The 14,459-nt window shown below is 44.8% G+C and overlaps 2 protein-coding genes across 5 annotated transcripts in view; one reads left to right on the top strand and one right to left on the bottom strand.

The window, feature by feature from the left end:
• The window catches only part of C3H3orf84 (chromosome 3 C3orf84 homolog), a 37,097-nt gene extending 26,916 nt beyond the window's left edge, over positions 1–10,181 (top strand). Inside the window, exons 3-4 of the mRNA XM_061618879.1 lie at positions 7,731–7,808; positions 9,434–10,181. Of these exons, the coding sequence (XP_061474863.1) occupies positions 7,731–7,808; positions 9,434–9,913 (558 nt within the window). The 3' untranslated portion in view covers positions 9,914–10,181. The remainder of the gene's footprint in view (positions 1–7,730; positions 7,809–9,433) is intronic.
• Positions 10,182–11,316: 1,135 nt separating this feature from the next.
• Positions 11,317–14,459, bottom strand: part of KLHDC8B (kelch domain containing 8B) — a 39,476-nt gene continuing 36,333 nt past the window's right edge. For all 4 annotated transcript variants that reach the window (XM_061618865.1, XM_061618867.1, XM_061618868.1 and 1 more), the window contains exons 6-7: positions 14,254–14,355; positions 11,317–12,557 (exon numbers count right to left, since the gene is read on the bottom strand). In XM_061618865.1, coding sequence (XP_061474849.1) covers positions 12,361–12,557; positions 14,254–14,355 — 299 coding nt within the window. In that variant the 3' untranslated portion in view covers positions 11,317–12,360. The remainder of the gene's footprint in view (positions 12,558–14,253; positions 14,356–14,459) is intronic.

Genomic DNA, 14,459 nt, shown 5'->3' with positions numbered 1-14,459 from the left:
TTCTTTAACCATTTTATTTATCCATTGAGGTCTTTCTCTCTTTTTAACTAGAGGTATTGTCTTTTTGCATTCTTCCCTGATAACATCTCTGACTTCATTCCATAGTTCTTCTGGTTCTCGTCAGCTAAGTCTAAAGCCTCCAATCTGTTCCTTATTTGATCTTTATATGCTTCTGGGATGTTATCTAAATTGTATTTTGGCATTATGATTGCTTTGTTGTTCTTCTTTACCTTTACTCTGATTTTCGATATGATCAGTTCATGATCTGTACCACAGTCTGCTCCTGGTCTTGTTTTCACAGAAAGTATGGAACTTCTCCATCTTCTGCTACCAATTATATAATCAATTTGATTCCTATATTGACCATTCGGTGATGTCCATGTGTACAGTCGTCTTTGCAAGAAACAAATTATTGGCTTCACAGAATTCAATAAGTCTTTCTCCTGCTTCATTTCTGTCTCCTAAGCCCCATTTCCCCACAATTCCTAATTCTTCTCTGTTCCCTACTTTTGCATTCCAATCCCCCCTGATTATCAGCACATCTTGTTTTGGTGTGTGATCAATTTCCTCCTGTACTTCTGCGTAAAATCTCTCCAATTCCTCTTCTTCTGTGTTTGCTGTCGGAGAATAGACTTGGATTATGGTTATGTTAATAGATTTCCTGTTTAATCTCATTGATATCACTCGCTCAGACCTTGCGTTGTAGCTCCTAATTGCTCTTGCTACATAATTTCTCACTATTAAAGCAACCACATTTCTCCTTAATTTCTCATTTCCTGCATAAAATATTTTGTAGTTGCCTGATTGAAAATGTCCCATTTCTGTCCATTTCAGTTCGCTCACGCCAAGTATTCTAATGTTGATGCGTTCCATTTATTGCTTGACAATTTCTAACTTCCCCTGGTTCATGCTTCTCACATTCCATGTTCATATTGTGTGCGTCGTTCAGCTCCGGACTCTCCTTTCGCATCTGTGCGCATCAGCCTCTGGGCTTCCTTTTGGCTTTGACCTAGCTGCGTCATTAGTCACAGCGCTACTCGTACTTGTCCTTTGTTCTTCCCCAGTAACTCAGTGAGTGCCTTCTGACCTGGGGGTCTTGTGACGATCCCACCTTTGGCTCCACCTGTCAGGTTTCCACCTGCTTGTGGCTACCGCCTTTCACTGGGCACCACCTCAGGACACCACCAGTCAGGATTGTCGTTTTTATTTTTTCTCACTCCACTCTAGCACAGATCTCTCAAGATCCCACTGCTAGGCAGCACCACCAGCCACTCCCTGTAAACAATACTGCTAGAGACTTCGCCTTAGTCTCCCTATGGCTTGTTACTTTGTGTCTGGGTGCCTTGCTGTCCACAACCCCCCTGTATCTTTGTGTATAAAGCATACAATCCTGGGTTGCTCTGGATACTTGACGATGTTACAATTTCTCCCTTCACCGCTGCCACCATTAGATGCAGTTTCCCTTCAGCCTTGGTAATTGCCCTGCCCTCCCTTCTGGTCTGTGTATTCCCAGTCAAGGATCAGGCTTTTGGTAAACCAATAAAAGTAGTTATTTGATAACACTAGGAAATAACAAGATTACTTTAGGAATGTTTAACAAGTGTATGGTTTCATATAGTGTCACTCTTATGTTTCCAGTTATATATATTCTGTTCAAATATCAGCCTAATAGAATCCAAACCTCCCTCAGAACTCTGTCAACTCAATCCCAACTGCTTCCCACTTCAACTCCTTTCCAATCACTCTCCTCTCAACTCCCCCCTACTCAACTGTCATCCTCTAATTTATACCTTCAGCCATTCCAAACACTCAGCCAATCATCATCCAACATTCTCCCGCATTCTAGCCCATGTACTCCCCCCTCTTACTCAATTCACTTACCATATATCCCTATATAAACCCGCACTTACCATATTTACAGTTTTTAACATATAAGGACATCACACACACCCCCTTTAAATAAAAGCAAAGTATTACTCCTGTTCCCAGGAATAATATGACGTGCTATATAAGTGTCTGTCACTCAGGGGTAGAGTGTCCTTTAAGTCTCTCATTTTGTTCACGTGACTGCAGTCAGTGCCGTAACTAGGCAGGTGCAACAGGTGCACAGGCACAGGGCACAGGATGAAGGGGGCCCTGAAATGGAATTGACCAAAAAAATGGTCAAATATAATAATATTTTCAAATTTTAAATTTCGCTGCTGTGCTCTGCTGTGTGGTTCAGATGTCGGTGAACCGAGTGCGTTGAGCTGGCCCAGGCAGCAGTGCCGTAACTAGGCAGGTGCAACAGGTGCACAGGCACAGGGCACAGGACAAAGGGGGCCCTGAAATGGAAGTGACAAAAAAAATGGTCAAACATAATATTTTCAAATTTTAAATTTCGCTGCCGTGCTCTGCTGTGCAGTTCAGATGTCGGTGAACTGAGTGCGTCGAGTGGGCCCAGGCAGCCCATTGTGTTATTTAGCGGTTTAGCGATTGGTCATTGCATCGCTCTGTCCCTGGATGCCCTGGACGCACTCTGCTCACCAACATCTGAATGACTGAATCGCAGGACTGATCGCCGCATCACACGCACGACGGGAGCGAATGTTTATGTTTATGTCGTGGTTTATGCTGCTTTTTACCCAACGACCACAGCTGAAAATATTGTTGACGCTGTTTGTTAACTAGTCTGACTTCAACTTGTGATTCGATAATGAACGAATTACTTTGTTTTCGTGTTTATGTGTTATTGTGAAAACAGGTAGGTAAGCTTTATTAAATAATAAAAATCTCAAAAATATGTTAGTATATTTTAAGGTTAAGGTGGTGAATCATCTATTTGAATTTAGCAATAGTACATTATTTTGCTACAATTCTATACCAGGGTAGATATTTTAATTTATTAAATTTATATTGTACATAAATTAAATTAAATTAAATTAAAAATTAAATACGTATGTGATTGTGAAATGTAATTTATAATTTATAACAACACGATGGGAAATTTTAATGAAGTCTTTAAAAATGTCACTTAAAAGTTTTTCTGATACAAGGTGGTCATCAAAGGCCAATGCAATAAAGTCACTGTTTACAATTATCTGAAGTAAAGAAAGGATTGAAAACGATTGCAAATGATTTATCAAATCCGGAAGCTGTATCAAATGCAGAAAGATTTGACAGAATGCTGAGTGGTCCTAATTTGCCAGTCTTGGTACAAAAAACAAGGCAGAGGAGGTGGATGACAAGGTCAAAGGGGGAATCCTAAGTGTTCTGAGCAAACATAAGGATCTCTTTAATGTTAGACCTAGTGGAACCAGTGTAGCAAAACATATTATTGACACTGGAAATCATCCCCCAATTAGATCTACCCCTTACAGAGTGAATGGAAGAATGTTGGATGAAATTAGAAAGGAAGTAAGAGATATGCTAGAGTTGGGTGTGATTCGGGAATCAATCAGTCCCTGGTCCTCTAGTATAGTGCTGGTACCAAAAAAAGATGGGACGATCAGATTTTGTATTGATTTCAGAGTTATAAATAAAATCAGAGTTCCGGATGCATACCCCATGCCTAGGGTAGACACCATGCTAGAACTGTTGGGGCCAGCAACAATCATCTCCACAATAGATTTATGCAAAGGGTTTTGGCAGATGGAGTTGGAAGAGCAATCCAGGGCCAAAACTGCTTTTAACACACCTGATGGGTTATATGAATTTACCACATTACCTATGGGGATTAGGAACTCACCAAGTTCCTTTCAAAGATTTATAAACACCATTTTAAGGGGCATGTCAGACTTTGCTGTGGCTTATATTGACGATATAGCCGTATTCAGTAAGTTGGTGCCTGAACATGTTCAACATTTAACAGCGGTGTTGGAGGCACTTAAAAAGGCTGGTTTAACCATCAAAGTGAAAAAATGCCAGTTTGGGTTACACGAAGTATCTTACTTAGGGCATAAGGTGGGGAGTGGAAAGATAACCCCTTTATGGAACAAAGTGGAGGCTATTCAATCTTGGCCTGTTCCAGTAAAAAAGAAACAAGTGAGGGCATTTTAGGTATGGCTGGTTTTTATAGAAAGTTTATAAAGGGGTTTGGAGAAATAGCAACCCCACTGCATGAGTTAACACAGAAAAAGTGTGCTGAGTGCGTGAGATGGGATGAAAGGTGTCAAAAAGCTTTTGACCAACTGAAGCAAGCGCTGTGTCAGGGTCCGATATTGATAGCTCCAGACTTTGAACAACCGTTCACACTCCACAACCAATCGCCAACAACTCCCCCACCAAACAGAACCCTGAACCAACTGTCATCCTCTCATTTATACCTTCAGCCACTCAAACGCTCAGCCAATCATCATACAGCATTCTCCAACATTCTAACCCATGTACTCCCCCCTCTAACTCAATCCACTTACCATATATACCTTAATAAACCTGCACTTACCATATTTACAATCATAAAAATACAGGGGCATCACATTTCCCCCCCCCCCCTTTAAATAAAAGCAAAGTATTACTCCTGTACCCAGGAATAATACGACGTGTTATACACAAGTACGTGTCACTCAGGGTTAGAGTGTCCTTTCTGTCACACATCTTGATCACGTGACTGCAGTATCAGCAACCTGCCTTGAAAGTCCATCCGCCAACACGTTGTCCTTTCCTTTGATGAAAACGAAGTCCAAGTGATATTCCTGCAGCGCCCAGGACCACCTTTGCAGCATGGTGTTGTTGTTTCTCATGGTGTTCAGCCACAGCAGCGCTCGGTGATCCATGATGACCGTGCATCTTCTTCCCCACACGTAGGGACGCAGCTTGCTCAGGCCCCACACGACCGCCAAACACTCTTTCTGTACAGATGAGTAGTTCCGTTCTCTCGCTGACAGTTTTCGACTCAGATATGCAATAGGATGCTTGATGCCATCCCTCTCTTGCATCAGCACAACTCCAAGAGCTAGATCAGACGCATCTGTCGCCATGATGAATGGCTGCTCAAAGTCCGGAGCTATCAACACTGGACTCTGGCACAGTGCTTGCTTCAGCTGATCAAAAGCTTTTTGACACCTTTCATCCCATCTCATACACTCAGCACACTTTTTCTGTGTCAATTCATGCAACGAGGTTGCTATTTCTCCAAACCCCTTTATAAATCTTCTATAAAAACCAGCCATACCTAGGAATGCTGTCACTTGTCTCTTGTTTACGGGAACAGGCCAAGATTGGATAGCCTCCACTTTATCCCATAAGGGGGATATTTTACCACTCCCCACCTTATGCCCTAGGTAGGTCACTTCGGGTAACCCAAACTGGCATTTTTTTACTTTGATGGTTAAACCAGCCTTTTTAAGCGCTTCCAACACGGCTGTTAAATGTTGAACATGCTCAGGCACCGACTTGCTGATTGAACGAGTGGTGGCTAAACAGTTACAGACACACTTGGAGGAAGCAGATTATTTAGATCCTTTCCAATCGGGCTTCAGGACTGGACATGGAACTGAAACAGCCTTGGTCACTCTGGTGGATGATATGAGGAGGGCATTGGATAGGGGTGAATATACATTCCTCGTCCTCCTGGATCTCTCAGCGGCTTTCGATACCATTGACCACAGTATCCTTTTAAATCGCCTGGAGGGATTGGGAATATGAGGCACTGTTTTACAGTGGTTCCGTTCCTACCTCTCCGGCAGATATCAACGGGTGGCATTGGGGGATGAGGTTTCAGACCCTTGGCCTCTTAATTGTGGTGTGCCACAGGGTTCTATCCTCTCCCCCATGCTATTCAACATCTATATGAAACCGCTGGGAGCCATCATCAGGAGTTTTGGGCTGCAGTGTCACCAATATGCGGACGACACGCAGCTCTGTCTCTCATTTAAATCTTCACCAGAGTTGGCTGTGGATACCTTGTCCAATTGCCTGGAGTCCATAAGTGGATGGATGGGAGAGAACAGGCTGAAGCTTAACCCTGACAAGACCGAGGTATTGCTAGTGGGGGACAAGAGAAGGTTGGGAAATTTTGACTTGGTACTTAATGGGGTGAGATTACCCCTAAAGGACCAGGTCCGCAGCCTAGGGGTCATTTTGGACTCCCAGCTGTCTATGGAGGCTCAGGTTGCGGCAGTGAGCTGGGCAGCTTGGTACCAATTACATCTAGTACAGAGGCTGCGACCCTACCTTCCTATTCATCTGCTCCCACGGGTGATACATGCCCTGGTCTCCTCTCGACGAGACTACTGTAATGCGCTCTACGTGGGGTTACCCTTGAAGACGGTCCGGAAACTGCAGCTGGTACAGAATGCGGCGGCACGCTTGATAAAGCAGAGCCGTCGCCGGGATCATGTCACCCCAGTGTTGATAGAGCTACACTGGTTGCCAGTTGTGTACCGGGCCCAATTCAAGGTGTTGGTACTAACCTTTAAAGCCCTATACGGTTTCGGCCCAGTTTATCTGAAGGAACGCCTCCAGTATCACCAAATATGCCGCCAAACAAGATCAGCCTCACAAGACCTTCTCTCGGTCCCACCGGTGAAAACAGCTAGGCTGGTGCGGACCAGAGAGAGGGCGTTTTCGATCGTGGCCCCCACCCTCTGGAACTTGCTTCCGTTTGACCTCCGACATGCCTCCTCCCTGATGGCTTTTCGCCGAGCCTTAAAGACCTGGCTATTCAGGCAGGCCTATGGGATCTCTGGGGCGGGTTAGGTTTTTATACTGTATTAACTGAAGGATGGTTTTAGATGAATTGATGTTAATATTGTAATTGGTGACTGTATATGTTTTATATTGTATTTTATATTGTTGTACGTCGCCCAGAGTGTTTGTTAATTCAGACAGATGGGCGACTAACAAATAAAATTTATTATTACTATTATTATTATATATGTGTCAATGTATGCCACAGCAAAGTCTGACGTGCCTCTTAATATGGTGTTAATTAAATAAATACTTTTATTGCTTTACCTAAAGCCTGATCTTTGGCTGGGGATTCACAGACCAGAGGGGAAATGGGTATTTACCAAGGCGGAGAAACAGTATCAAATGGTGGCAGCGGTGAAGAGATAGTGTATCATCAAGTATCCAGGGCAACCCTGGGCTGTATGCTTTATAGACAAAGATACAGGGGGGTTGTGGACGGCAAGGGCACCCAGACACAAAGTAACAATAAGCCATAGGGAGACAAGGCAAAGTCTCTAGCAGTATTGTTTACAGGGAATGGCTGGTGGTGCTGCCTAACAGTGGGATCTTGTGAGATCTGTGCTAGGGTGAGCTAAAGAAAAATAAAAACTACATTTTCCCCTGGTAGTAGCCACGGGTATGAGCCTGACAGGTGGTTCTAGGGGAAGAACATTACATGTGCTGGCAGCGGTGGGACACAGGTCTCATCTTCCATCACTATCTCGTGTTGCATTTTGGATACTCTGTTCATAGGTAAGAGATATTCAGAGGTGGTTTACCATTGCCTTCCTCTGAGTTTGGATGCATCTTAGTCTGGTGTCTCAGCTTTGACCATTCTGCCATGGGTGCCCCTGCTAGGAGTCTAGCCTCTTGGTCTAGACTCCTGACGGCATTGCTCTCAGCTTCTTCCACACTCTCAAACCCCCTCACCACATTAAGGTGTGCATCCTAGAGGGGGCAGGGTTGTTGTGAGGATAAAAAAATCATGTTTATACACGACCTTGTGCTCTTTGAAGGAAAGGTGGGATGTGAATGTTATAATACAAAAATAAATAAATCTTGCTTGTGCTCTTTTCAAGGAAACACCTTCAAAGCACATATTCTCCAAGCATGACAACAGGCATGCCTTCCCAGGATCGGCTACATATTTTGAGAATGTGAGTATACTTGGTCCAGAGGGAGTTGAGGGCGGCAAGGGTGGTGGTGGGAAGGTGAGGTTCATTCTTTCTTTTCTCTTATGTTGCAGCAATGCCAGCGGAGAAGCTAATCAGAGGAGTGCATGATTAGAGACAACATTTACATTCCTAATGTGATAAGCTCTCCCTTGGCAGGTTCCAGGGCTCCCTCAGGAACTGATGACACTAACTGGCTGCCTTTGTAGAAGCATTAGTTAAGAGCTCTGTGCTGCATGCAATAGCCTAAGGCTGTGTGCCTGCACTGTCAATTGCTCATCGGTACACATCTAATGGGTGCTTGATGCAGCCCGGCAGTCAGAGTCAGTTGCAGCATGAACAGAATAGAGCTGGACAGGAGTAGGTTCGGCATGCCACATCATTTCTTAAGTCAGGAGTGTTCCGTAAGACTCCTCCCACTCCTGATCTGCATATACAGCTCCGGAGGCAACCAGGCAGGAGGGGAAATGTTAGTGAGCCATGTATTTTTATCCATTATGTTAGACAGAGGTTCTGGTCCTCAGTAACATAGTGGTTGGCTGAAGTATGGATCCGGCAGAGGGCTATAGAAATTTTGCAATACAGTACAAGAATTCAGGTTGCTAAAAATCCCAGAATATTTTTTTGCGGAAAAAAATCACATCTCTAATCGTGGCTGCAAAGATAGGCTTAGAAACTATTTGGGTAACTCTGAACTTTCAGAAGCCAAGGGACAGGGTCTCACTAGAATTCTCATTATTTAGTGTGTACGGTTTTAGCCCTGCAGAGCTCATTGCCTCCTTCTGATCCCCCATAAGAGAAGACAAAATAATGCAAAAATAGGCAAATTTTTAAAATGTTGCCTCATTGATAACGTGCAGAATTCAGCCTTTCTTGGTGCATAAATTGTAGCATTTAAAAAAAAAATACAGCAGAATACATACATCCTTGGGATTAGGTATAATTTCATAAGCCAGGGATGTGAAACGTTTGGCCTTCTAGAAGTTGCTGTTGGTGCAGGTCAGGGATGATGACAGTTGTAGTCCAATAGTTGGACGGCCACAGGTTCTCTATTCCTGCCATAAGCAATAGCTACACCAATCACCTCAAGTCAATCACTGTAGGACTTATGTGTAATATCAGGAGTATGCCATAGACACTGAACAGATGGATATGAGATGTGCAAGTGTGGCACATTGGTGATCTTCTGGAGCAATATGTAGAAAACTAATATGGGCAGGGTCAAGTGCTGAGGGCAGGAGTTTCAGCTTGGTGTGCAGACAGATGAAATGTTTTGAAAGCAATCACAGTGAGTTGTGTGAATCCCTCTGTAAACTTGCATTAGAGATGTCAAACCCTTGTGTAGGCCATACTATTAAAAATCAATGTCACGTGTATTCTTTTGTCTATCCTTCACTTTACAAAGGCTCTGTTAGTTGAGTCCAATTCCAAATTGAGCCCATCACTAATTTCTATTCAAGATGGCAAGAGACTTCCAATTGCCTCCACTGCTCTCAAAATATATCTGTCTTCACCCTTGATCACTTTCTGGCCTCTTCTTGCTCCATTGGTTTGTTAGATGATTCTTTTGCAGTGAAAGTTTGAACAGTCTGGCCATTGCTTTGTGGCAGGGCTTAGGAAGGCGGAGAATAGAGGGGAGCCTTCCCAACACCCACAACTTAATTGACTGGATCCCCCTGAAGGAGGAGTTACAACGCGAGAGACCCCTCATCTCAAGCTACCAGTCTGACTACCGCACCAGAGACAAGGTCCCCCAGGTGTTACTTCATCATAGCCACGTGCAAGGGCAGCCCCTCCAACGCACACCCAGCACCACTTACCAGCACACATACCGGAGCTACTGTCTGCGTGAACCCATCCTCAGGGCAGTCAAAGAACAGGAGGTGGCTAAGGATCCTGATCCCAAAGAACCTGAGCTCATCAAGCCTGCCTCTAGTGAGCTCGCTGCTCCCATCTCCAGTGAGCCCACTGCAACAGATACCAGCACAACCACAGAAGCCCTTGCTTCAGGACCCTTTTCTGGGCGTTCTGCAGCCTACAAGCGACCCCGACTGACAGTCTCGGACTGTTTGCACTGGCACAATTGTTGATCGCACATCTGATTATTTCCTCTGCATCTGTGAGAACAGTTAAATGCTCCTTTGTACAAGGTTAAATATGGAAAAAATAAAATCTTGCTGGCCTGCGATAAGAGGGATCCTGAGTTTTGCATGCCCCCGCTTTTCCCCCCGTAAGAAAAAAAAATGTCACAAAAATAATTTCTGCAACTGACCTGTTTTGCAAGTCACAAGAGTTGTACGGGGTGTTTCTTTAATTCTGCCTGTAGATGCCATCACTATCTTGCCACTGAATTGATTTATTTTCAAAATGAAGAACAAATGGTTGGTGGTAGGGAATTATGATGGAGACATTTATCGAGGTGGCAGAAGGTATGAAAGGTAAGATTGTGAGGATTGGTGAGAAGTAAAGCTGCTGCTTCTCTAGTAACTGCTCGAGCTTAACCTTTGGACATTGTCATACACGAGCTTCAGGTTGCCTTTTAGCTTCTCTAATGACAACCACAAATGACGAAACTGTAGTTTATAATTCAGCATGGAACCTGGCTGAAAGGCAAAGATGCATATGCCTTAAAGCCTTGATATGCTACTTCAGAAACCTGTGAACGGACACTATTGTAAACAGGCACACTAGCATCAGTTTTTGTTTAAAAAGGAGGTATCTGGGTTCCCCTCTCCTGCTCTAAATGTGTTGCTGGAAATTCGAAGTAGTTGAGGTACTAGCAAGCTGATATCCACAATGCGTGTATTTGTGCCATCGTTGCAGAGACATTCCTAATCCTGGGGTCCGTATCCCAATGCAATGTTATTTGTGAGCTGCCTTGGGCTACTTACTCTGGAAAGGTAAAAATGAACAAAATAATCCATGTCATCCCACCAGTGGGGAAGGTGCAATAGGACAGAGGTCAGGTGACTGTTCTTATAGGAACGTACACTGTTGCAGATGATCTACTTATAACCCAACAAATATGCTGCCCGATTATGCTGGCTAGTGATGCTAGGCCTGCCTGGCTGACTTCAAAATTGATCCAGATCACCATCTAGCTCTTGCCTGAGCAAGTTTATCTTACATTTGTCTCAAGCCCAGCACAGTCTGTGTGTTGGATATATCTTCTAGTTCTGCTCTATTTTTGCCTTTCCTTCCATTTCCAAAAGCAGCCTATAATACCAGCTTCTAGTTCTCCTACTCAGCCTGGCTGAATCGCTTGACAGTGGCTTTATCTTTTGACTAACCCTGATCTACCAGTTTAGCCTCTTGATGAGGGGTAAACTGGTTCTTTAGCAATGTAGGCATGCACTCTCTGTGATGATGATGCTTGACTTCCTGCTAACAACTGATCCTACAATGGCTTCCTATAGATAGCAGCTGAGAGTGAATTGCATACAGGAGAGAACACAACTTAAGACACATGGAACACAAATTTAGGAGACAGAAAGCCAGGAAAAAAACTCCACTGGTTTTATTGGCATGAGGTGCTACACCACCTCCTAGGCACTGAGCTAGAGGGCACCTTATGTGCTACATGAGACACTGACCAGATTAGGAACACATCACAGGGCATCATGGCTACACCCAGTTTTCCTAGAGTCAACGCAGCTGACATCAGCACAAGCATAGGAATGAAGACTCAAAGCACTGGAGTCCCTGCTCCACTTAGATCACACCTTCCTTCACTCTTCCCCAGGGCCTGCTGAGGAAACTGTGCTGCCCTTTCCAACTAAGGGCCAACCCACGCAGCCCAATGAGCATGGCAAGAATGTGGGTGGAGTTGTGTCTCAGGCTGTATGATTGCTTCACCACGTGTTTGTCTCCCAAAACTCAACTTGGGTTTGCCATGTCATCACTCACTCTTTCACTGGCAGCTTTATAGCAGTGCAGTAAAATGTGAGTTATTAATAGCACTATCAGTATCAGTGTACATGGCAGCAGCATAAGCAGAAAGAGGAAAAGGAGGAGAGACCTGCACCCTTATAATCTACATTTCAACTGTGGACGGGGGTGGAAAGATAACAAAAAGGGAGTGGAATTGAGTTTTGGTTGGCAATCACTTTGCCACTTCAACCTGTACCAAGCACAGCCCACATTCTCACCACATCCATTTGGAGTCAGAGAAGGCTGTGCGCAACGAAGAAAATCATGGCTGTGGAGCAGGACCTTCTGTGCCTGCTTTGGCACTGAGAGAGTCAGCTCCATTTAGTCCACCTTGCTTCAGCAGGCAGAGAGGGCTGCTAAGATGCTTCACCCTCACCCTGCCTAACAGGACAGACTGCTCCAGTCTCTGAGCTACTCTACGCTTTGCGAAGATGAAATGAGTTACTTGGAGAACAGCAAAGGAAAGGTCACTGCTGCCGGCTGCCATGTCGGTGACGAAGCATGTGCTCTCCTCCCTGCTCCCTCGTATGTGTGTCCTCTGACCATCATCAGGCACTTTACTCCTCTTGGCTTGTATTAGCAGGAAACCTTCCACAAGCGACAATCACTAGACCTCTTCCTGAAGGCACAGAGCCTCTACTGCACTGCTGGGGCCTTGGGCCACCCCTCCGATCACAAAGAGCAGGTTGGCAGCCTCCAGACTGGAACAGGAACAGCGGCCAGTGGGCATGGATGGCAAGGGCTCCCATTTCTTCCTTGCCAGGTTAAATCCTTCCACAGCTGCAAGAGGACTTGACTGGTTCCCTGAAAGGGGAAAAAGAGGTGCATATCCATGAGCTAAGCAGCAGTTGGCCTGCTAGTGCCAGCAACTGCAAAATCCCCAGGAATGTCTGCTGAGTTTATTGCAAGGGGATGGTATGGCTGAGCCCGGCTCCACGGCAAACTTCTCCCAAGAATTGCATGACACATCATTCTCAGGGTTTCATTTACATGCCAAGGTGATGCTTATGAAAGTCAGGGACTTACAGCTCAAACTGAAGCCAGAAACACTGCAAGCAGATCCTGGCTTGCTTTCTCACTGCAGACCACTTTGCCAGCACCCCGGGACTGCCAGCTACACTAAGAGTCTGTATGAAAGCCAGAGACTGAAAGGATTCAGATTGCACATATTCGGATCATCCCTGCCTCTAACTCCCACTCCAAAGATGATCTCTTAGGAGTTTTGAATTTTAACGTTTATGGCTTGTTTTTTATGCTGTTAGACATCCAGGAGAAAGGCAGGAAAATTTACAGAAAGACAGGGTTTAGCTTTATTTTCTGCAGGAAACAGAGACCACTACCATGCTTAGCCCAGTGACAGGTAACAAAACATTTAGACCATAGATGGGGACTGTGACCTTCCAGATCTTGTTCAACTCCCGTCAATCCCAGCTAGCACGGCCAATTTTCAGGGATGACGAGAGCCATAGCCCAACAACATCTGGAGGGTCACAGGTTCCCCATCCCCGATTTTGACTTTTAAGCATTCCACAGCAGATATTTCTGTTGTGAAAATGATACACAAAACTTTTCTGAGAAATAGATGAGTGAATCACAGGCTACCCTAGTAGTATGTGCAGGAGGAGATGGAGAGGGGCAAACTGCAACATAAACTCTGGGGAGGGCAGAGGAAAGACCTACAAGGTTCAGTGCAAAAGGAGGGCCATCCGTAACCATTAACAACTAGCTTGGATATAAGAGTCCATGCTGGAGCCTTGAGAAAGGAGCAAGATGCAAATCCGTTGCACCAGGCTGAAGGTGGCAACAAAGAGAGGAACAGGCAGAGCTAACAGGTGGCAGCACTGCACAGTCCAGAGACAGGCAAGGCAAAGGTTGGCTACTATGTATTCTGAAGCCACGGGCTGTTCATATGATCAGGGGTGTGTGCATTTTTAAAATTCTGCATAGTTCGCACAAGCAAAAAACCATGACAGGTAGTTCTGTTCATACAATGTCTTGATTCAGAGCTAGAATCATACTACAAGCAATGAGGCTATGTGAGATGAGATGATAAAAACCACAAAAACCCTAATTTGATTCTATCAACAAAAAGGCAAATCCTGTGTTTAGAGGTAGCTAAAGGTTTGTTCACAGAGTGGGCTGGTTCACACATCACAGTAAAACATGCTGCAAGCTGTTCAGTTACCCCCGTTTTGCTCTGCCCTGCCTGGAGCCAAGAGCAACGAATCGTAAGCCTTGGCTTAGCGTGACGTGAACCAGTGCTTAGACAGTGTGCACTATCACACTGTTAATTCACAGTGAGACATGAGTTATGGGCAGAGCTTGGAAAAGTTACTTTTTTTAAACTACAACTCCCATCAGCCCCAGCCAGCATGGCCACTGGATTGGGCTGATGGGAGTTGTAGTTCAAAAAAGTAACTTTTCCAAGCTCTGGTTATGAGTTACATCTCCATCCTCCACAGGCCTCAACAGCCAGAAGTCCCAGATGTGCAACACTTACCAAGACCACCTGCTGCTACCACACGCCCACCCAAGTGGCCAGCTACAAAGTCAGCCCTCTTGTCCCTCATGCGGATGGCACGGTTCAGTCGACTCCAGGACCCTGAATGAGACATTACAGGGAGGAAGAATTTAGCTCATTGTAAAAGGAGTGGAACTAGATGGGCAGTAAACCTGTGAATGAAAAAAGATGGATCCCTAATTTGA

This window comes from Rhineura floridana, chromosome 3, assembly GCF_030035675.1.
Source record: "Rhineura floridana isolate rRhiFlo1 chromosome 3, rRhiFlo1.hap2, whole genome shotgun sequence".
In the NCBI taxonomy this organism is placed as follows: Eukaryota; Metazoa; Chordata; class Lepidosauria; order Squamata; family Rhineuridae; genus Rhineura; species Rhineura floridana.
Note: the sequence above shows the minus strand (reverse complement) of the source record. Positions and strands in the feature narration are given on the sequence as shown.